The sequence below is a fragment of the Mobula birostris genome, chromosome 4, assembly GCF_030028105.1.
Source record: "Mobula birostris isolate sMobBir1 chromosome 4, sMobBir1.hap1, whole genome shotgun sequence".
Classification (NCBI taxonomy): Eukaryota; Metazoa; Chordata; class Chondrichthyes; order Myliobatiformes; family Myliobatidae; genus Mobula; species Mobula birostris.
In genome coordinates, this window is record NC_092373.1 from 173,887,594 (window position 1) to 173,912,474 (window position 24,881).

At 45.4% G+C, this 24,881-nt stretch overlaps 1 protein-coding gene across 5 annotated transcripts in view; it reads right to left on the bottom strand.

Moving 5' to 3' along the window:
• LOC140196760 (electrogenic sodium bicarbonate cotransporter 1-like) overlaps positions 1 to 24,881 on the bottom strand; it is a 220,145-nt gene that overhangs the window by 164,152 nt on the left and 31,112 nt on the right. For all 5 annotated transcript variants that reach the window (XM_072256490.1, XM_072256492.1, XM_072256489.1 and 2 more), the window contains one exon: positions 15,409 to 15,594. In XM_072256490.1, coding sequence (XP_072112591.1) covers positions 15,409 to 15,594 — 186 coding nt within the window. The remainder of the gene's footprint in view (positions 1 to 15,408; positions 15,595 to 24,881) is intronic.

A 24,881-nucleotide genomic window follows, 5' to 3' on the forward strand; every position in this document is an offset into this window, starting at 1 on the left:
ACGTAAGGAAAAACAGCATCAACTATATCAGCAATGCCTCTCTCCCTGATGCACTAAACAACTTTTATGCATGCCTTGAGCAACACCGGCCATGAAAGCTACCCACCCCACAGGTGAGTAACAGCAGCAGACGCCAGGAGGACTCTGCAGGGAGTCAACCCTGTAAAGCAGCCAGGGTGGAGATCTCTGGCCGAGTGTGTACACACCAGCTCACTGACATCTTCAACACTCCACTCATCCAGACACGCCTCAAATCAGCCACTGTCATCCCCGTACCAAAGAACTCTGCACCTTCGGAACTAAACAAAGAATTTGTGCTGCCTTATTCTTTACCGTTCTTTCATCTGATGGTGGCACTGACGCCGATCATCATGAACTGCTTTGAACAGCTGATATTGGCGCATATCAACAACTCCATTCTTGCCACATGGGACACTCACCAATATGCTTCCTGACAGGACCACCCTATGACAGATGCCCTAGTGTCCGTCATGCACCTGGCCCTGACACACCTAGAAAACAAGGACTCTTACGTCAGAATGCCATTTCTGGACTCCAGTACAGCATTCAACACTCTCATCCACAGACCTTGGTGAACAAACTCTTACTCCCCAGTCTGAATACACCTCTATGCAATGGTTGGACTTCCTAACCAACAGACCTCAGATCAGCAGAATGCACAACCGCTCCTCCCTCCCCATCTTCTTCAACACAGGTGCCCCACAGGGCCGTGTGCTACACCCTGCTCACGCACGACTGTGCGGCCAAGCTCACAAGTAATCACATTGTCAAGTTTGCCGATGACACGACAGTGATGGGGCTCATTATCAACAACGATGAGGCGGCTTACGAAGAGCTAAAAGAGCTCGCAGCCTGGTGCCAGGCAAATCATCTCTTTCTGAATGTCAATAAGACCAAAGAGATGGTTATCAACTTCAGAGGAAGTCAGACGCCCTCCCCCCCTCCCCCCATTACATTGGCGGCACAGCAATAGAAACTGCAAGCACTTTCAAACTCCTGGATGCGCACATCACACACAACCTCTCATGGTCTCAGAACACGTCCTACAGAGTCAAGAAAGCTCACCAACACCTCTACTTTCAGAGGAGGATGAAGAGAGCTGGACTTTGCTCATCTATACTCACGTATTTTACAGATGTGCAGTAGAGAGCATCCTGACAAGCTGCATCACTGCTCGGTACGGAAATGGCACTGCGACGGACAAGAATGCTCTACCACAAGCAGTCAAAACTGCTCAATGCATCACTGGCACCGGGTTCAAGGACATATATACAGAAAGGTGCTGGAAAAAGTCCAGTAACATCATGAAGGATTCCACCCACTCTATTCGTGGACTCTTTGTTCTACTCCCATCAGGGACGAGGCTACATAGCATCCACACCAGGACCACCAGACTCAAAATCAGTTACTTTCCCCAAGCAGTAAGACTGATCAACACCTCCAATCAATAATTCCACCACTACTTTATTACTTTCTGTCAGTTATCTTGTGTATAACCTAGTGCCACTTTATGGACGTACAATCAATCCATCAGGCTTAATCATACAGTTTACGACAGCACCACTGAGAGCAAGTGACTCCTTACTGGTGGTTACCAAAACAAGGAATACAATTACTTTGTTATTATCACTTTTTCTGTGAAAGAAAAAACTACGGTAAATGATCACCGCAAACAATGGAGAGGCGAGCCAAGGCAAGGTTGAGTCAAGGGTTGAAGCTTGCGGGTGCAAGATGAAGTCGGGGCGAGATCAAGGTGTATTCAAGGCGAAGCTGAGGCAAGTGGAGGAGAGGCAGATTTGAAGCCCGTCCACCTCAACCAAGAGCGAGGTTTGATTGATCTAAGCCCTGGGCCGTTTTGGAAAGGTTGGGTACGGGCCAAGATGTGGCAGCAGGGTCCAGGCCCAGAGCCTATTGATGCGACAGGCTCCAGGTCCTAGAGCGAGGAACAATGTTCCCTCTAATTTTTAGTAGTCAGTGTGCGCAAAAATCTTATGTTGTGCAAATTTTTCTCCTGTGACAAAAGTATGTGTGCACTGAATGTACACATGGCACAGTTTATGTAGGTTTACAAAATATTTGACATAAAACTGCACAGAATAACAAAATAACATACATATTTAAGTCACTCCATTATTTTTTCTCTCTCCTGTCTTTGGCATTTACCCATTCTTTGTAATCTCTATCTAGACTAATAGAACTTCCATCCAATTGATAGCTTTTGATTCTCATTAACATATCCAAATGATATTCACCTAAACCGTTTCTCAGCTTGTTTTTGAGTTGATTCATTAGGCTAAAACCTCGCTCACAGTCTGCACTAGACGCAAGAAAGGTTCCCCCAATGTCCATCAACTGTGCAAGGTGGCAAAACTGTTCATTTTGAAGTACAAATGCCACCATTTGAGCAAAGTTTGAAATCAGTTTGGATTTAATTTTTTTCTTGCACAGAAAATTTGAAAGCATTAAACTGTCTAACTATTAAAGTATCTTCAGCTAGAAAATCATAATATTTTAGACATAAGGCATAAACTTGTTCATCGCCAAACGCAAAGTCACAATCTGCAATTGCAGAGAAATCAAAAGCTGAGCATTCTTGTATCTCAACTTTGATCTCCTCTGGGTTTGATCATTTTCACTCTCATTCATCTGCACTCAACCGTAACATGCGTAGCACTCCTGTAATGGGTAATGAGGGGTTCTGTTGCCTGAGCTTTTGCACACCATCCAAATGCGATTTACTTGCCAAATGATGCTTCAAAGTCAAGTTTCCAAATATTATCCCACTTCTTTCCACTAGCAAATTCTCCAGCAACTTTCGCATCATGACAATACAAACAGATAACTCCAGTTTCCGAATCATACATAAGTATTTCTTGTAGCTGAACATTCATGACCTCATGAGCTCTCGGTGTAGCAGTTTCTACTATTCTGTTAAGCCATTCAACTTTAAGTAAATCTGCAGTTCTTTTGCGCTTCACGCCCTTCGCTTCTTTTGAATTAAATATAGTGAACCAATACTTTTTTCAATAAAAACTTAGTAAACTATCTACAGGATTTGAAACAGATATGAACACTGTCCGCCAAACATGGCTGCCGCCGTGATGCAGCTATACAAACCGGAACAGGATGGATGAGGTGATGTAAATTAGTGATGTGCGTTGTGGGATTTGAAAAACTGACTAACTAGTTAACAGAAACAGTTAGCTAAAAGATTATTTTCAATAAGTATAATTATTAATTACTACATAATTTTAGGTAACTAACCTTTCATGTGCATATTAATTTCCTTTGTGCGCTGGTTGAAAAACGTGTGCACGTGCACAGCTTAGAGAGAACTATGGCAAGGAACGACCTAATGTTTGGACCATTTAAATGCCTGGGCAGATGGATTGAAAAGGCAATACGTCGGGACCATTGGTGAGGGTCGGACTGGCTCTGCTCACTTCTCCACAACATTTATTCTTCGCTGCACTGAGGCTGAGGCCTGCTTCAGGCTCCATGTCTGCAGGCTCTGTGACATTTACTCCAGTATGTGCTGAACTAAGGCTGAGGCTTTGTGCCTGAGGACTCACTTTCATTCTAAATGCTATTTGCTTACTTTTATTGATTGCACAATTTGTGTTTTTTCTCTCTGCACATTGGGTGCTCAAGAGTCTTTTTTAAAGTGGTTCTTTTGAGTTTCTTTGTTTTGTGGCTGCTTGTAAGGAGATGAATCTCAAGGCCGTATAATGTATACTTTGATAATAAATGTACTTTGAACTCTGTATACAAGCTAACATATATGTATACTTATTGTTTTTTTTATTATTGTGTTCTTTATCTTTTGTGTGGTTTTTAAATGCTGCATCAGATCTGGCGTGACATTATTTTGTTCTCCTTTACATGTGTGTACAGGAAATTACATTAAACCATCTTGAATAATCCTTATCCACTCCTCTCCTTTTTCTGACACACTCTCTCCCCATCTCCATTTATCGCTCTCACACACAAACACACTCTCTCTTATTCTCCTCCTCTCTCTCCGTCTGTGGCATGTTTCAGTGAGAGCAGGGAGCACACAGTAACCAGCCAAGCACCAGCCCCTTACAATGAGAACTTTGTCTCTGACCACTACTATTTGTGATCTGAATGAAACCTTCAGCTGCCACATATTCACTGGCTCAATGGTGTAACATTAGCCGGTAGGATTAGGGACTATTTTAATGATGGCGTTTTCCTTTTAAACTGATTACTTTTAAATTAACGAACTATTAATTTTACTTGACTGAGCTCGGATGATTATAGGAGATTACCATAACTTTTTCCCACCCTCCCTCCCCCCCCCCCATTTTAATCCACTAAAGAGATTGCAAGTTGAGTTGGTGGTAGGTCACGCACATTCTGCCCAACTAGCCATCAGTAATCTACTGTTCTGGCTCGCACGGCCAGAAAGCCGAAAAGTGAAATGTCAGAAAACATTTTAAGCACATCCCTCAAATCCTTGAACAGGTTTCACTACATCTCTGCATTCCTGAAACCTAGGGTCCTTACTGCAGTCCCATCACTTCTGATTCGACAGGTCACTGAATCCTCAATGCACAATGCAGTTTAAATGTTACTATGCACATCCTCAGCAAACATTTAATACCTGATGAACTGCTCATCTCCTGCACATTGGCTCACCCACGCCTCAGCGGGCTCCACTCTCACCTCTGTGTCAGGAGCTTGTGTGGTCAAATAGCTCCTGAGGCTTATCCTTAAGACATAGGAGCAGAATTAGGCCTTTTGGCCCATTGAGTCTGCTCTGCCATTCCACCATGGCTGATTTATTATCCCCTTCTCAATCGCATTCTCCTGCCTTCTCTCCATAACCTTTGACACTTGACTAATTGAAGAACCTGTCAACCTCCACTTTAAGGATACCCAATGACTTGTCCTCCACAGCCGTCTGAGGTAATGAATTCCACAGATTCAACACCTTGTGGCTAAAGAAATTCTTTCTCATCTCTGCTCTAAAGAGGCATCCCTGTATTCTGAGTCTGTGCCCTCTGGTGCTAGACTCCCCCACTATTAGAAATCTGCTCTCAAAGTTCATTCTATCTAGACTTTCAAAAATTTGATAGGTTTCAATGAGATCCACCACCCCCCCCCATTCCTCTAAACTCCAACAAGTACAGGGCCAGAGCCATCAAATACTCCTCATATGTTAACCTTTTCATTCCCGGGATCACTCTAGTGAACCTCCTCGAGATCCCCTCGATTGCCAGCACATCCTTTCTTGGATAAGGTGCCTACAACTGCTCACATTAGTCCAAATGCGGTCTGACCAGTGCCTTATAAAGCCTTAGCATTATATCCTTGCTTTTATATTCCGTGTACATACATCTACTGATGCTTCTGAACACATCTTCAGTGATGTTCCTGGAATCATCGGGTGTTTCGGGTCTTTCAACATCATACAACCTCCTCCAGGTGACCCAGCCGGGGCTGATCAGACCCCAGCTTGTGTCCAGATGGCTAGCTACTTATGACTCCATGGCTCCCCTCTTTTGAGCCACTGCCATCTTGAGGCCCTCTCTGCCACATCGGTAGTACTGCGGATGGCTCTCCTCTTCCTCTCTCCCTCGATGCCCAAAATGCTGAAGGGTCTAACTAAGGAATGGGCTGCGAATCCCCTACAACCAACCTCCACTGGGAGACACCTCGCTCTCCACCCAGCCTGCTGACAGTTGCTGACCAGTCCTGCGTACTTGGAGAGCTTCCTTTCAAAGGCCTCTTCCAAGTGATCTTCCCATGAGACTGTCAGCTCCAGCAGCACCACTTGCTTAGTAGACTCAGACACAAGGACAATGTCTGGTCGCAGGGTGGTGCTTGCGATATGATTAGGGAACTTCAGCTGTCCTTCGAGGTCCACCAACAGCTGCCAGTCCCTTGCAGAGGTCAGGATGCCTGCAGATGTTCTTTTGGCAGCTATTGGCTGCTCCCCAGCTCTGACAAAGGCAATGGTCTGTTTGGAGGGTCGGGACCACTTCGCCCACTCAATTCCTGCGCTGATGGCTTCAGCGATGGTCTTCAGGACCTGATCATACCTCCACCTGTACCATCCCTCACCAAGTGCCCTTGTGCAGCCGCTGAGGATGTGCTCCAGGATTCCTCACTTGGAGCACAGTGGGCAAACAGATGGCTCTGCTCTACCCCATGTGTGCAGGTTTGATGGGCTTGGAAGCACATCGAACACTGCCTGGATGAGAAATTGGATGCGGTGTCCAAACGAATGCTAACATTGCATTTGCTTTCCCACAAAAGCCCAAAGTTGTTAGGCTGGTTCCTCACTTAATATCCCACTAATGCAGTGTCCATGATGTGATACGAGTCAGAGGGAGATTCAGAATGGAAACCGAACCCCTCAAACACACACTAATCCTATTTTATTCTCCCCACATTCCCATTAACTTGCCCCAGATTCTATCCCCTCACCAACACATTAGGGACATTTATACTGGCCTATTAACTTTACCAGCCCACATGACTTTGGGATGTAGGACGAAATCAAAGCACCTAAGGGAACATGCAGACTCCACACAGACATCAGGGTCAGTTAAACGCAGGAGCTGAGAGGCAGTAGTGCAACGAGCTGCACAACTATGCCACACCAGGGATATAAGCATGTATACACTTGGAATAGCACTTGCCCAAACCACCACTTACGCTTCCTTCATGCACCTGTGGTAACAGCTGAGGCCTGAGGTACCCAGGCTACGGTCAAGGTGGTCTAGCACACACCAGGCTGAGATCATTGTAGCTTCATCATCAATGTCTTGAGTTCTGGACCTCCAACACCTTCACCATGTTTAAGATGTGTGGAGTTTGCACACTCTGCCTGTGACCACGTGGATTACCCTCAGGAACTCTAGCTTCTTCTCAATCACACATAGGGTAGTGCGCTAACTGGATATTGTAAACTAACCCTGGTTCAGGTGGGTGTAAAGGAGAATTAATTACAGGGAAATGTGGGTGAATTTGATTTTTCAGAGAGCTTGCATAGACTTGATGGCTCAAATGGCCTCATTTCACAATGTAAGTTAAGAGTATTCTGCACAGATTTGATCACCCTGTTATAGGAATGATGTGGTTAAACTGCAAAGAGTGCAGACAAGATCTACAAGGATGATATCAATGCTGGAAGACCTGATTTACAGGAAGATGTTGGCCAGGCTAGGTATTTATTCCTTAGGATGTAAAAGAATGAGGAGGAACTTTATGGAAATATTTAAATTAATGAGAAGCATAGAGATTGAGCCTGACCTCAGTGGTTGGGAAGATGTTGGAGTAAATTGTTAAGCACTTGGTGACACAGGACAAGATAGGACAAAGTCAGCATGGTCTCCTTAAGGGAAAATCTTGCCTGACGAATCTGTTAGAATTCTTTGAGGAACTACAAGTCAGATGGATAAAGGGGGTGCAGTGGATATTGTATATTTGGACTTTCAGAAGGCCTTTGACAAGGTGCCACACATGAGGCTGCTTGCCAAGTTAGGAGCCCATGGTATTACAGGAAAGTTACTAACATGGTTAGAGTATTGGCTGACTGGTAGGAGGCAGCAAGTGGGAATAAAACAATCCTTTTCTGTTTGGCTGCCCGTGACTAGTGGTGTTCCACAGGGGTCAGTGTTGGGACCACTTCTTTTTCTGCTGTATATCAATGATGATGGAATAGGTGGCTTTGTTGCCAAGTTTGCAGATGATACGAAGATTGGTGGAAGAGCAGGTAGTGTTGAGGAAACAGGTAGGATGCAAAAGGACTTAAACAGATTAGGAGAATGGGCAAGAAAGTGGCAAGTGAAATACAATGTTGGAAAATGTGTGGTCATGCACCTTGGTAGAAGAAATAAATGTGCAGGCTAATTTCTAAACGGGGAGAAAATTTCAAAAATCTGAAATGCAAAGGGACTTGGGAGTCCTGTGCAGAACACACTAAAGTTTAACTTGCAGGTTGAGTTAGTGGTAAGGAAGGCAAATGTATTCATTTCAAGAGGTCTTGAATACAAGAGCAGGGATGTGATGCTGAGGTTTTATAAGGCACTGGTGAGGCCTCTCCTTGAATATTGTGAACAGATTGGGCTCCTTATCTAAGATAAGATGTGTTGGCATGGGAGAGGGTCCAGAGGAAGTTCACAAGGATGATTCCGCAAATGAAAGGGTTATCATACGAGGAATGTTTGGTGGCTCTGTGTCTGTACTCGCTGGAGTTAAGAAGGACTAGGGAGAATTTCATTGAAATCTTTTGAATGTTGAAAGGCCTAGACAGAGTAGATGTGGAAGGGATGTTTCCCATGATGGGGTATTCTAGGACAAGGGGGCACAGCCTCAGGACAGAGGGGCATCCATTTAAAACAGACATGCAGAGAAATTTCTCTAGCCAGAGGGTGATGGGTTTGTGGAATTTGTTACCACAGGCAGCTGTGGAGGCAGGTCGTTGGGTGTATTTAAGGTGGAGATCGATGGGATCTTGATTCGTCATGGCATCCAAGGTTACAGGGAGAAGGTCAGGAAGTGGAGCTGAGGAGGGGAAAAAAGGATCATCCACGATTAAATGGCGGTGCAGACTCAATGGGCCAAATAGTCTGATTCTGATCCTATATCTTAGGGTCTTACAAGCTTGAAGGTCAGGGTACTTTCCCCAAGGGAGGGGAGTCCAAAACTAGGGGCCATCGATTTAAGGTGAGACAGGAAAGATTTAAAAGTGTCCTGAGGGGCTGCCTTTTCCACACATAGGGAGGTGAGTATATGGAATGAACAGGTTGAGGCAGGTGCAATATTATCAGTGAAGATGCACTTGAACAGATATATGGAGGGGAGGGGCTTTAACCCAATGGGCCAAATGCAGGAAGTTGGAACGAGGTAGGATTATTCAGAGTTTTAGCCAACTGTTTGATGCCTTGCTCCATGCGGGGCTTGTATACAAGCCAAAAATAATGTTAAATATACTTTGGTTTACAAGTGTTGTTGATATGAGATGATTTGAACAACAGAAATATGGGTGAACAAAGTGGTCACTATAGATTGGTAGGATCTGAAGGGCCTGTATGCATCATGTTTTGCTCTATCGCCCTATGACTTGATAAGGAATTTTAGGAAAAGAGCAGTTGGGGAATAACAGTAAAGTGAAAAACACAATCCGTCCATTATTAGACACTCAGTCAGCTCCATCTCTCGAGGCAGGACGTGTCCACAGGACGGAGTGGTGATACCCTGCCATTCTACATGGTGATGCAGGACAGCAGCACGTTCAGCAGCTCTTGGCTACTAGCTGCATCCCAGTGAGCTGCGTAAACTCTCACAGAGTACGTTCTTTATTGCTGCTGACTCCTGTTTTACCACGGCACGGTCTCCTTCACCTGGTGAAGGAGCACAGCAGTATGTCAGCCTGGCCACCTCACCTTCCCAAACTCCCACCGGAAACACTGCTGCCCCCAAGCATTCCCCAGCCACAGGTAACCTGTGTCCGATAACTGACACGTGAATACAGAGTGGACAGACTTTGGCAAAGTATTAACAAAGCCTAGCTAATTATAATCAAAGCACAGGCTCACAGATCTAAGGATTAAAGTCTGCTGGTCTCTCCATTGGTCAGGCTGGGTTCCACTGTGAACTCATCAAGTTAATGAGGCCGTGATGACCCTGTGGGTCTTGTGTATGTTGTACAAAATCCTTATTAAAAACATGTGAAAGCCTTTCCCAGCCTCAGCTGTGGTGCTTTTGTAAAGTTAAAGACTGGTCTACACTAGAGCTCTCCCTGGTATAAGCAGAATATGAGAGGTGGTGAAGAAAAGATTTACAAGAATTATATTCCATCGGGGGTGGGGGGGGGGATGTGGGATCACGGACACTGAATGTTCTAAGAATCTGTCCCCAAAACAAAGAAATCTTGGAGATCTGTGGCTTTCAGCCCCTACTGGTCTATGTTGGCAAAGAAACCAATCTGATTATCTATTTATAGAGATACAGTGTGGCAAAGGAACCAATCTGATATTCTATTTATAGAGTTACAGTCTACCTCTATGCAGATCTGGATAGAGGTAGTACCTTTGATGTCTGGCACGCTGCTCCCTACCAGACAAGGCGGACGGGCATCACTGGCCCTCATCCATCTCCTAACTCTCTCACGTTTTGGCTCCAAGCGCCATACCCTGGTAAACCGCTTCAGCTGGCGGGCTAAACCACGTGAGGGGGTGGTGTTAACACGGCACCACTGGGCAAATAACTTCCATGATGAAGTCACCGGCCAGGATGGAAAGGTTCTCAGATGAACTACAACAGCCACCTAGTTGGAGGAAATCGGCTGTGGTCAAACGTGGAGAGGGATGGGCTCCGCCAGGTTTCAGATGCCCAGGACACACCACATGATGAGCACACCAAACTGGTGCAAAGCTTGTCATGACGGCACCCCGACGACTCCACCAGGAGTTAAGGGCGCAAGAAGAAGAAGAAGAGTTAAAGTGTGGAATAGGCCTTTCCAGCCTATCGAGCCACGCCGTCCAGTAATCCCTCGATTTTTAATCCTAGCCTAATGACGGGACAATTTACAATGACCAACTGACCTACCAACCGGAACGTCTTTGGACCGTGGAGGAAACCGGAGCACACGGAGGAAACCCACACAGCCATGGGGTGAGAACGTACAAACTCCTGACAGACAGCGGCAGGAATTGAACCCGGGTCGCCTGCACCGTAACGCGTTGTGCGAACCACTACGCTACCAAGCCACAGTCCCATTTACCTGCATTTGGCCCACACCCCTCTGAACCTTGGCTCTGCTTGTAACTACCCTTGTGCCCTTAACTGGTCACATGGGTGTAACTGGACAGTGTATGCTCATGGTCCCTAAGGGCCCGTTACTATGCTGTATCTCGAAATAGATAAAATAAAAGATTTTACTGTGTAGGGACAAAGAAGTTTCCACCTGGGTGAGACCAGAGCTAGCAACCAACAATATTTGATACCTTCAATTATATACAACACCAATACCAATCAATTTATTCAGGAAACAAGCAGGAATCTGCAGAGTGAAAATGTGGAACTCTCTCTCACCAGAGTGGCTTTTCTCTGCATCTCACTACAGTATAGAAAGCTATTTGGCCCACTTGGTCCATGCTATCTCACAGACTAATTGAATTACCCCACTAATTTTCTCTAAAACCTTTTCTATTGACATGCCTATGAACACCCCACTCAGCCACACATTACGGATGATTTACAGCAGCTAATTAATTCCCCTGACTGCACACCTTTGGGACGTGGGCAGAACCCAGAGCACCTGGGAGAAACTCGCACGGTCACAGGGAGAATGTGCAACTCCAAGCAGGCAGCACTTGAGGTCAGGATCAAACCCAGGTCACTGGAGCTGGGAGGAAACAGCTCTACCAGCTGTGCTGCCGATCGTGGTTTGCTTGTAGTTAAAGGCAGATTGGATCCACAGAGAAGGAAGAAGACAATAAACTGGGAGATGAAGAGGAGTGGAGTGGGGCTGAATGGTTTCATTCTTATGGTGTCCTTAAGTCCCTAATTAGCCCAGACAGCCCCAGTCTAGCATGATCCAACACAAGTCCTGCAGGAAGTGATCCTGGGACAGTACTGACCCTCAGACCTTTCCTGCCCGGGATTTGAGATCAACATCCAGAACCCATAATCCAGTCACAGCCCACTGTCTGGTGCCTGGCAGTTTCTGGAATCTTGCTGGCCACAGACATAGCAGAGTTGATGACAATGCGAAAGATTTGCAGGCTACAGGGATGCATGAGTCACAGTATCACAGTACAGAAACAGGCCCTTTGTTCATGAGTCACAGTATCACAGTGCAGAAACAGGCCCTTTGTTCATGCTGACCACGGAACTCACCTACACCAGTCCCATCTGCCTGCCTGTGGCCCATATCCCTCTAAACCCCTCCTATACACGTACTTATCCAATGTAAACATATTGATACGAGGAAGGCATGCCAGCAGCTACATTTCATTAGGAGCTTGAGGAGATTTGGTATGTCACCATAGACTCTAACAAATTTATAACTGGTTGCATCGCCATCTGACATGCACAGGATCAGAAAAAGCTGCAGAGGGTCATAAATTCAGCTAGCTCCACCATGGGCACAATCCACACCTTCAAAGATATTTTAAAAAGGCAATTACCTTAAGAAAGCAGTATCCATCATTTGGGATCCCCACCGCCCCAGACATGCTGTCAGGGCTCGCACCTCTAGGTTCAACAGTTACTACCCCTCACCCATCAGGCTCTTGAACCAAAGGGGATAACTTCCCTCAACTTCACTTGCCCCATCATTGAGATGTTCCCACAACCTATGGACTCACTTTCAAGGACTCTATCTCATTTTCTCGATATTTATTGCTCATTTCCTTTCTTTTTGTATTTACAGAGCTTGTTGTTCTTTGCACACCCTCAAGTTGGAGTGGTCCTTCATTGATCCTACTGTGGTTCACATTCTACTTTGGATATATAGAGCATCCCCACAGAAAATGAATCTCTGGGTGGCATATAATACTTTGAAACTTTGTACTGCTGCCACAAAACAACTAATTTTGCAACATCCACTCAATGCCCACTTTATTCGGTGCAGCTGTACACCTGCTCGTTAATGCAAATACCTAATCAGCCAATCACATGGCAGCAGCTCAATGCATAAATACATGCAGACATGGTCAAGTGTGTCAGTTGTTGTTCAGACCAAACATCAGAATGGAGAAGAAATGTGACCCAAGTGATTTTGACCATGGAATGATTATTGGCGCCAGATGGGGCGGTTTGAGTTTCACAGAAACTGCTGATCTGGGATTTTCACGCGCAAAAGTTTACAGAGAATGGTGTGAAAAACAAAACAAAAACTTCCAGTGAGCGACAGTTCTGTGGGTATTGTTAATGAGGCCAGAGGAGAATGACTAGACTGGTTCAAGCTGATAGGAATGCCATAGTAACTCAAATAATCACGCATTACAACAGTGGCGTGCCGAACAGCATTTCTGAAGTGGATGGGCTACAGCAGTAGAAGACCGTGAACATACACTCAGTGGCCACTTTATTAGGTACAGGAAGTACCTCATAAAGTGACTACTGAGTGCCAGTTACTGTTAATAAACCGGATTCTGATTCTAAATGCCATTATTGTACCAGCCTCAACCACTTTCTCTAGCAGTTCAGTCCATTGACCCAGCATCCCCTTCATAAAAGTTGCTTCTTGGGTTATTTTTTTTTTAAATCTTTCATCTCTCACCGGAAAAGGAAGTCGTTGACTACATCTGAAGTAAGTGTAGCTTGAGTGGTCCAGGAGTCCAACCCTGGTGGTGAGCAGGTGGGATGGGGAGGAAAACTTTACTCAAAGAGGTGCAGAAGCCACAATGTAGCTGGAATCGTTGGGTCAGTAGTGAAATCTGCATCTTGGCTTCAGAATGGCAGCAGAGCAAAAGATGAACCTTCGTTCTCACTGCTTCCTGGTCCATGTCTTGCCACCCCTCTAATACAGGGCAGTAAGGTGGACAATCAGCATGTCTGTCTCTGCACTGTGGCCTAGTCAGTAGGTGAGAAAGGGCTAGCTCGTTCCTGATTGCAACACCCTGTTCAGCTGAAACCTGGCACCTTAAAAGAGAGAGTCCTTTCCTTTTCACTGACCAACCGTTGCGTCTCCATGGAGACATCAGAGTTCGAACCATACACCAGTGCTGATGTGCACAGGAGGTCCTGGCTTGAACAGCGGTCAGGGAGCGGGCTAGACATCAGTGGAAATAAACTTTTGAGTAATCTTCCACTGGAACTCACAACAGGTACATTCAGACCCTTAAATTATTCTCTCCTGCCACAGGCAGTCGAAGTGGAAAAGGAAATGTGTGGTAGAGGCCATGGGCCTGCAGGGAAACTCGATACCGAGTTTGCTGAGCAAACAATTCCACCTGTGGCAGCTGGCAGCAACTACAACACTGAGTAGCCTTTGCAGTCCCTCCCTCCCGATCCCTGGGACGGCACAAGCCTGAAGCCCCAGCCTCTGGAATTCCCTCCCGGAATCTCTCTGCAAGCAATCCTCCACTCGCCCTGTGGTAGAGTCGGTGGTTAGGTGCCCCCCACCCCCACCCCCAGGTTTGACCACTGACGCTCCCGCCAAGTAAAGTGGCTGTAGGAGCCTGCCCTTTCAGTGGGGCCACAGGCCAGCAAACTAGATCCCAGAGAGCAGCGGCTGGTAGTGCAACTGGCCACTGCATAATAGCCCATGGTGTGTAGGGGGAGGGGGAGGTAGAATCTTGGCAGGGGTGGGGTGGGGGGGAATTGTTGATGGAAAATGTGAAGAGAATAAGGACAATGGGATTAGTATACGATTAGATCAATGGGTGGCAGTACAGAACCAGTACTGTGAGCCAAAGGGCTCGTTTCCTTGCTGTGTAAGTGTGTGGATGGGTGAGTGAGTGAGTGGGGGGGAACAGGGTTCACTTTGTTGCTAGGCTTGTTCTGTTTCTTTGTCTTCTGTGCTGGCCTCTGCTGAGCGTGGTAGAAATGTAGTGCTGGCGCCGGAACGTGCAGCAACACCTGCGGGCTGTCCCCAGCACGTCCTTGGCTGCATTGGTTTTTAACGCATCTCACTGGATGTTTCCATATACATGTGACAAGTGAAACTGAATCCTGAATCTGTCTGTACATCCACGTCTGCTCAGTGGCCACTTTAGCTGATACTCCCTGTACCCCAATAAAGTGGCCACTGAGTGTGTGATCGTGGTCATCTGCTGCTGTGGCCCATACACTTCAGGGTTTGACCTATTGTCTATTCGGAGATGCTCCTCTGAGCACCATTGCTGTAATGAGTAGCTGTCTGAACCGCCTCTACACTCCTGTCAGCTGGAACCAGTCTGGCTGTTCTCCTCCGATCTCTCTCATTAACAAGACATTTTCACCCACACAACTGCCACTCACTGGATGTTTTCTTTTTGTTTTTGCACCATTTTCTGTAAACTCCAGATCTGGTTGTGCATGGAAATCCCAGGAAGTTGGGTGGTATCTGAGATACTCAAAGCACCCCATCTGGCACCAACAATCACTCCATGGTCAAAATCATTTAGATCATAAGTGTACCTAATAAAGTGCCACTGGGGGTAAATCTATGACTCTGACATCTACATACATCCAGACAGAGTGGGTCACCCACCTCTCCAGCACCCTCAGCCTCGCAAAAACCTCCCACAGCATCTCATTCTGACACGAGGGAGTTAGTGATGGGTCCCACCCAGGTGCCAGCTCTTTCTTGCCAACTTTGATAGCAGATAACAGGAGGGGAACACTGTCACTCCACGGTTAGGACAGGTGATGAGGGTCACCACAAAGCCAAACTTGCCAATGGGTTAGTGTCGCACTCACTGTGGGGTTTGAACAGGCTCCCGCCTGTCTGGTCTTCATTAGTTTCTGTATCAGAACGGTCCAAAGCCTCAGCTGTTTTTTCTCGCTCTTTGTTCCTCTCCTTCTGGCCAACACCCCGTCGCCGATGTCGCCTCCTTCTCCGATAGCTCTTAGGCACGTGAACCCCAATATAAACCGTGTGATGGCCTGAAAGTCAAAGCACAAAGGGTTAATCTCCATTCAGTCACCTACATGTCTGTATGACTCAGCTTCAACTCTCTGCACCAACGCACTGAAGAACAAGGAAGAGGAATTTAGCATCGAGAGGAAATTTACCTATAATAATAGAAAATGCTGGAAATATTCATTAGGCTGTGGAGAGAGAGAGAATTAATATTTCAGTAGATGGCTATTCATTAAATCTTTGGCATTTGGTTTTGGAAAAATCCTTCAATCTGGGTTTTGAAATTTTCATTTAACTCTGACCTCAGCAGCTTTCTCAGCAGTAACTTTCTCACCGACACTCCCATTCCCCAGGAGGAGGAAAGAGTCTTTCTTCACCAACACGAGCAGCTCCTCTCATGATACAGAACACCCCAGCAAGGTTACTTCAATTCGACAACGGCTTGTTGATATAAGCTGTGATGCTTATTCTGATGCTCTGCCTCCAGTCTAGATGCCCCCAGTATGGATCTCTCCCCTCAGGTTGGTATGGATGAGTTGGGCCAGAGGGCCTCATTCCATGCGTATGATTCTGTGGCTCTTGGACTCTATAACTTGTCCACTCTGACCAAAGTGCCTACCTGAGCTAGTCCCATTTGCATGTGTTTGGCCCATATCCCTCTAAAATAGGGGTTCAAACTTGGGGTCCTTGGACCCCTCTGTTAATGGAAGGGGCCCACTGCATAAAAAGGGTTGGGAACCCCTTATGCTAAACCTGTCCAAATGTCTTTTAAGTGTTATAGTTATACCCACCTCTACCACTTCCTCAGACATCTTGTTCAATATACCCACCACCTTCTGTATGGAAAATGTGCCTCTCAAGCCCCCTTTATCTTTCCCCTCTCAGCTTAAACTTATGTCATCTAGGTCTGGACTTCCCTACCCTGAGAGAAAGACTATAACGGTCACCCAATGTTTGCCCCCCCATGTTTTTATAAGCCTCTGTAATGTCACTGCTCAGTCTCCTACAGTACATGCTACAGAAAGCAGCCCAGCCTGTCCAGCCTTTCCTTACACCCCCTCCAATCCTGGTAACATGTGAGGAAGCGCTTTAACCAAGCATGCAGTGCCACAAGGGAAACAGGACCTGTATAGCAGTGGTATTCTGTAACATAGCAAGCGCGCCCAGAACAAGTTTTCCTTTCAGCTTCCTCTCCCACCCCACGGCCCAAACACAACCATCTGAACACCTGCCATCTCACAAAGGATAATGGATTAAATCCTGTGAGGGAGGGATTAGCCCGTCAGTTGCTGTGACGATAGTTTTAGTATTGTCTGAGAGTGTTTATGGCTCAAGAGCCATTTACAGTTTATCTTGGGGCTATGGGGATCCCAGCCAGCTCACTGTATTGTATAAGGAGGCCGTTCAGCCCACATTGTCCATACAAGCCCAAAAACAGCCAGTCCAGACAATCTCCCTTCTCAGCTCTGGGTTCATGGCTCTTCAAGCACTTTTTAAACAATAAATCATTTAAACCGGTAGATTGCTTTATTATTATTGGACATACTGTGAAAAACTTGCATATTGTACATGCAGATCCATTTATAGTAACAGTACGACTTTGAGGTCATACAAGGTAAAATATCAGAATACAAAGTGTTGCAGTTACAAAGAAAATGCATGCAGTCAGACAATAAGTGCAAAGTCATAACGAGGTAGATTGTGAGGTCAAGAGTCCATCTTGTCATACTAGACAATGGTTCATTAGTCCTATAACAGCCGGGTAGAAGCTGTTCTTGAGCCTGGTGGAGTATGCTCTCACACTTTTCTATCTTCTGTCTGATGGAAGGGGGAAGAAGATAGAATGACCGTGGTGGGAGGGGACCTTAACATAGGACAGGGGGAAATACAGACAGAACCCATGGAGGGGAGGCAGGTTTTCATGAAGAAGTCAGCTGTTTCTACCTCCTCCATCCTTGCAGGTAGTGGGATCCTTGCAGACCCCACCACCCTCTGGTGGGTGGGGAGGGGAATCACTTGCTGACTGGATATCTCCCCCCCACCCCTACTAATCACTGACAATTCTGTCAAGGGAAAAATCCTTCCAATTCACACTATCCAAGTATGTGTGTTGCCTCTATTCAGAACAAAACTACCCACAGCCGTCACCTTGGACCTTTATAAACTACTGGGTCAGATAGAGCTGATTACTGTGTCCAGTTGGGCTTTGGACAGGGTGCAGATGTGGCTACCAAAATAATTCCAGGAATGAGAGACTTAGCTGGATGGATAGGCTGGACAAGCTGAAGTTATTCATACAGTAGTACAGCACAGAAACTGGCCTTTTGGCCCAACCGGTCAATTCTGACTACAGCATGCTCCCTGCTAGTCCCAGTTCAGCCTAGAACCCTCTAAGCCCTTCTCCTCAATGTACCTATATAAATCTGCTTAAATGTTGTAATTGTACCTGCTTCGGACATTTCTTCTGGCTTATACCAGGCACTCACTACGCTCTGTGTAAAGAAGTTACGTCTCAAGGTCCCTTCACAGAGTTTGTGGAATGGTTGTAGCAATATCTACTTGTCACTTTTGGTTCGTCTGCCAGACATCTTCTGAACCAAAAGTGACAAAAGGATTTTGCTTTAAGCACAGAGAGGGTTGGCATCTGGAATATGTAGTCAGAGAGAGAGTATGGGGAATTGTAGAGTAGGGTTCAAAGGGAGATGGATCAGCCTCTGAAAGGAAAAGGAATTGTAGCTGTATGGGAGAGGTCAAAGGGGAGAGCTCTGGTCTACACTTGCAGGAGCCAGTATAAACTGAACGGGCTGAAGGCCTCCTCTTATACCATCATTATTCTACAATTCTGTGAACCCAAATCCAGAAAATCCACTGCTCTTGCACCACAAAAATTAAATTACTCATTGGAAAATGTCTGTGAGCTACTCATGGGGTGTGAGCATCCCTGATAAAGTGTGTATCTACTGGCCAGAATGTACTAGTGAGTAGTCGTGTTGAACTGCTGGAGACGCTGGAATCTGGAGCAACTCAGCAGACATCCGTGGGGGGAGAAAAAGATTCGTCATTGTTTATGGTCTGAACTCTGCAAGGTTTCAAGACAAAATATGAACAATTTCTCCCCCTCCCCACAGATGCTGCTCAAATCACTGAGTTACTCCAGCTAATTGTTGCTCTTGGACTGCTGCTGCCTTTCAGTGAGGTCTGGGAATTCCAGCAACAGTGAAGAAATAATTACTTCTGTACCAGGATAACATTTGATCCCAAGGGAAAGTTGGAGATGCCAATGATTTCTGCATCCACTGTCCAGTTTTTTCTTGCCCTTGAAGATCACAGGATTGAAGTATCCTGGGAAATTTTGCAGAAGATGCTTCAGACAAGAGTGTATTGGTGGTGGAGGGAAGGAGCGCTTCGAATAGCAGGTAGGGTGCGAATCAAGTTTGCTTCCTGGCTCACACATTTAAAGAGGATTACTCCAGAACCATGGACCTGGAGTGGGGAAGCAGGAGAAGCCAGAATGGCTCTTTTCGCCCTGTATGGATAGAATGTCCTTCTGTGCAATACGATGATCACAAAGGATAGACCAGGATTCCACCACCCCACATTATTCAAGTCATAACCACCCCCCACCCCAAGCTAAATAGTCCCTGAGACATAAACAATCCCAGACAGTACTAAAAATATTGTGTATTGTCATGGCAACTGACAGGCTAATCCAGGGATAGGAATGAGTTTAATCCATTATCATTTGTAACGTAGCGGGTGTTCGGATGATGGTGTCTGGGGTGTGGGGAGGGAGAAGTGGCTGAGGGAAAAGCTTACCTCCCGAAGAGGGACCGAGGGGCCGTCCCAGATGGGGTGAACACCTCAAGTGTTGGAGCTGCACTCACCCAGAGCACTGGTGAGCATCCCATCACACTGCCAACTTGTGCTCTTCCAGGGAGAAAGCCTTTGGGAAGGCAGGAGATTAAGTGGATAATTTAAGTAAAACTCCAGGAACAGCAGCTTTCCTACAACTTTCAAGGTCTTGAAGCAACCTGCACAACTCTGACACTGACTCAGCAATGGAATACGGTAGTCTACCTCCTGCACGCTCATGGACTCGTCCCTATTCGTGTTCTGTTTTTGCACTAATCTCTTGTTTTGACAGTCTTTCTTCATACAACTCTTGTACAATTTATGATTCATTCACATTGTGTGTTGTCTGTACCTACTTGCCTGTGATGCTGCTGCAAGATTTTTGTTGTACCTGTACCTCATTGTACCTTCACACAAGACAATAAACTCAACTGATTATTTAAGGGCATAAGCTATGTGCCTGAATTCGTTCAAAATCGAAGTCCAGTTTTTTGTCATCTGCACAAGTCCGTATGTATATAGGTACAATGAAAAACCTATTTGCAGTAGTAATACAGCAATAACATCAAATAAGCAGCATTCACAAGAGAAAACACAAATTAAATACAAATTATATTCAATATTTATAAAGAGGAAACCTAATAGCATAAAAGCAGCTCATTTTTATGCGTCGCGTACATAGTGCTGCTAAGTTGTAGTGATTATGGTTGAACAGGTTGATTCAAGAACCAAACAGTCGAAGGGAAGTAGCTGTTCTTGATCTTGGTGGTATGGGACTTCAGGCTTCTGTACACCATTACTGATGCTAAAATGTGTGGCTGATAAAGAAACATGTCCCTTTTAATGGACAGACACGACAGTGGATGGAAGGAAATTCCCTATCACTATGATCAGCATCTCTCATACCTTGGTCCTCACCACCCAGGCCATGCTCTTTTCTTGCTGCTGCCATCAGGTAGAAGGGACTAGAGCCTCAAGACTCGCACCACCAGATCCAAGAACAGTTACTACCCCTCAGCCATCAGGCTCTTGAACAAGAGAGGATAACTACACTCCCTGTATTTCTGGTATTCCCACAACCAACGAACTCCGTCTAAGGCCTCGTCATCTTGTTCTTTCATGCTCTCGCTATTTGTTGCTATTTACTTGTATCTGCATTTGCACAGTTTGATGCTTATTGATCCTGTCTACTGTTACTGTTCGATAGATTTGCTGAGTATGCCCACAGGAAACAGAACCTCAGGGTTGTATGTGGTGACATGTTTGTACTCTAATAATAAATGTTACTTTGAACTTTGGTCACAGGTCATGAGCTCAATCCCAGAGCAGAAGATGGTCAGATCAATCACCTGGAGATCCTTCAGACAGCAAGAGGGACATTCAGCCCTTCCCTTCCGTGAGAAAGGCGTTAATGAAATATAGGTTCAATATCTCATTACTACCTTCCTGCCCATTTTCTCAATTGCCTTCATATGTAAATAACTAGTGAATACGTTCACACCATCTTGGATAACCTTGCACTCTGCCACTGCTCGCAGTGCAACTAGACTTGAGGAGCAAGTCCTTAACTTGGCAGCACACCACTTCACCCCCAAGGTCCGTCCCTCCCTGTTCTCCCCTTGTTTGCACCTTCTCCTGGTGATCTCAGGAGTTTTCCCTGATGTTGTGGTTTCCTCCCACACCCCCAAAGGTATGCAAGCTGGTGGATCAATTGGATATGCTGTGATAAGCAAGAGAAAATCTGCAGGCTGAGGACTCATCTTTTTTTCTCCAGACCTGATGAGGGGTCTCGGCCTGGAATGTCAGCTGTTCTCTTTTCCATTAATGCTGAGACCTTCCAGCACTTTGTGTGTGTTGCTTAAATATGCTGTGAATTGCCCCTAGGAATAAGCATGGCTACTCTGGATTCACTGAGGGCAAACTGGAGGGAAGAATACCCTCCCACCATGGGCTATACCTTTGATGGGAAGTTCATACCATGGGCACTCCTCTTATCTCTGTCCATGGATACAACATTTTTTTTAAACTAGATGTGCCAACCTGACTCCTCACTACCACTGCATCATTCCCACAGAGACTTTTTTTTTTCTCTATATAGTTGTAAGAAAAACTTTGTGAACCCTTTGCAATTACTTGGTTTTCTGCATTAGTTACTCTCTAAAATGTAGTCTGATCTTCATCCAAGTCATAATGATAGACAAACGCAATCGGTCTAAACTAATAACACACAAACAATTGTACTTTTCATGTCTTTATTGAACACATTGTTTAATCATTCACAGTCCAGGCTGGAAAAAGTACGTGAACCCTTGTATTTAATAACTGGTAGAACTTCCTTTAGCAGTAATAACCTTCCTGTAGTTGCTAATCAGACTTGCACAATGACGAGGAGGAAATTTAGACCATTCCTCCATACAAAACTAGTTCAGTTCATCAATATTTCTAGGATACCTTGCATGAACAGACCCCTCATCAAAGTTGTTTGAATTTCCAGCATCTGCAGAATTCCTCCTGTTTATGAGCAGACCCCCTTCAGATCATGCCACAGCATCTCAAATGGGTGAAGGTCTGGCCTCTAACATGGCCATTCTGAAACAAAAATCATCTTCTTTTTAACCATTCTGGTATTGATTTACTCTTATGTTTCAGACCATTGCCTTGTTGCATTATCCAATTTCTATTAAGCTTCAGGTGTTGGAGCACTACCCTTGCAAAATGTCTTGATACAATTTTGAATTCATTGTTACCTCAATGATTGTAAGCTGTCCAGGCCCTGAGGCAGCAGAGCAACCCCAAACCATGATATACCTTCCACCATGCTTCACAGTTGGGATGAGGTTTTGATGTTGCTGTGTAATGCCCTTTCTCCTGTTCAACTTTTGTCTCACCTGTCCACAGAACATTGTCCCAGAAGTGTCGTGGAACATCCAGGTAGTCTTTTGCAAATGTGAGATGTGCAGCAATTTATTTATTTATCTTCAGAGAGCAGTTGCTTTCTCCATGGTGTCCTTCCATGACCACCATTCTTGTTGTGTTTTTCTTATACCTTTACACATGAACAGAGATTTCTGCAGGTCTTTTGCTGTTACCCTTGGGTTCGTTATCACCATCTTCAGAATTGCACATTGTGCTCTGGATGTGATCTTTGCAGGATGCCTACTCCTAGGGAGAGTAGCAACAGCACTGAGTTGCCTCCATTTGTAGACAATTTCTCTCACTGTGGACTGACGAACACTCCAGTCTTTAGAAATGCCTTCGTAGCCTTTTCCATATTCATGCATCTCTACAATTCTAAGGTCCTCTGAAAGTTGTTTTGATTGAGGCATGGGCGCACGTAAAGAGATCTTTCTTGAGAAAAGCAGGCTCTGTCAGTAACCTGAATTTACGTGTCTTCTTTATAGGGCACCTCTATAAACCACACCTCCAATCTCATAGATTGCAATACCCGACTCCAAATAGCTTTTATAGAAGATATTACCCTAGAAGTTCACATACTTTTTTGAATCTAGACTGATTGTTTAAAATGGAATACCCTGTACTGATGAGAAGTACAATTGTTTGTATGCTATTAGCTTAGGCAGATTGTGTTTGTCTATTATTGTGACTTGGATGAACATTAGACCACGTTTTATGAGTAATTAATGCAGAAAACCAGGTAATTACAAAAGGTTCACAAACATTTTTCTTGCATCTTTCTTCACACCATTTCCATGTGCTATCACTTAGAATCACAGCTTCACCGAGAAGCAGCAAAAGAAATTGCCCTTCAGCCCATCAAATCCATGCTGACTACCCTCCTACATTAATCCTATTTTATTTACTCCCCTCCATATTGCCATTCGCTCCTCTTCACGCGAGGGGAAATTTACAGCAGCCAGTTAATGTGCCAAACACACATCTTGCTCCAGGGAAATTGGAGCACCTAGATGAAACTCAGATCATGTGCAAACTCCACACAGACAACACCCAAGGTCAGGAACAAACTTGGGTCTCTTGGTGCTACAAGACAGTGACTTTACTGGTTGCACCACTATGCTGCCCCATTTCTTAGTTATGCTTCCTTGATCTATTACATACTCTTCTCCTCCCAACCCTTCCTCAGTCTGCACGTCCTCAAAGTCTGTTACAACTCTAATGCACAGAGATCATAACTTGGCACGCCTCACTCCACAGCCGACAGTGGCCTGCTGAGGGTTTCCGGGACTTGTTGCTTCCACTCTGAATCTCGCTAGTTTGTCACTACTCAAATGGCTCTCCTGATGCTGGTTTGTGAAATCCCAGACAGACAGTGAAGCCTAAAGTGTTGCCCCACCATTTAAGATCAAGGCTGATCTAACCAGAACCTCAATTCTACATTTCCATCTCCCTCACTTTTATAAACTATCAAAACTCCCCTCAACCGCTGGTACTCAGAGGAAACTGCCACAGCTTGTTCAGCCTCTCCTCATAGCACATTTCCTGCAAACCAGACAGCATTCTGGTAAAGCTCCTCTGCACCCAGTCCAAAGCCTCCACGTCCTTCCTAGAATGTAGAAGGACCAGAATTGAACACAATGTTCCAAGTGTACTGAGGTGCAGTGAGAAACCTTGTTTTGCACGCCATCCGTACAGATCACATCAGCACAGTGAAATAGTACAAGGGAAAAGCAATAACTGAATGCAGAGTATAATATTACAGTCACAGAGAAAATGCAATGTCAGTAGATAGGTACTGTCCGAGAGCCATAACTTAGTCGTAGTCACAGTCATACTTTATTGATCCCGAGGGAAATTGGTTAAGAAAACTAGACGGAGCGACTGTAACAGGCTGCATGCACGACCGGCGCATGCGTACTGATAAGGGAGACTGTGAGGTCAAAAGTGCACCTTATCATACAAGATGGACTCTCGACCTCATCATGGCCTTGCACCTTATTGCCGGCCTGCGCTGCACTTCCTCTGTAAAATCAGGAGGTGATGGTGGGAGTCTGGGTGGGCTCAAGGTGGATCGACTGCCTGTACAAAGTGGGGCCAGTGGGAATCTGAATGATGGAAGCTGGTAAATCACCGATGATACCCTGGTCAAAAATCTACAGATCGGGAGAAGGTGCATAACAACAGGCAGACTGCAAATATGGATTGCAAACATCGTACAAACTTTCAGAAGGGGTGCAGGAAATAAACCTCAGTGTTGGGAACAGTTCTAGAAACAGTAATCAGGGGCAGAATTAGCAGTTGCTTGATGAATAAGGGAACTGTGAAAGACAATCTATAGTGAAGTAATGGACAGGGAGAATGAGGGCAATGCAATTGTTATACAGGAAACAGTAACAGATAAAAAGGAAGTGTACTCTGCAAACTCCGAGATTAGTACAAGATCTATTGAATTGATTAATCAAATCATAGAGTCACAGAGCCTGGAAACAGACCCTTTGGCTCATCTGAAAATCAAAGAAAACCTGAGCACATTCCACTGGTT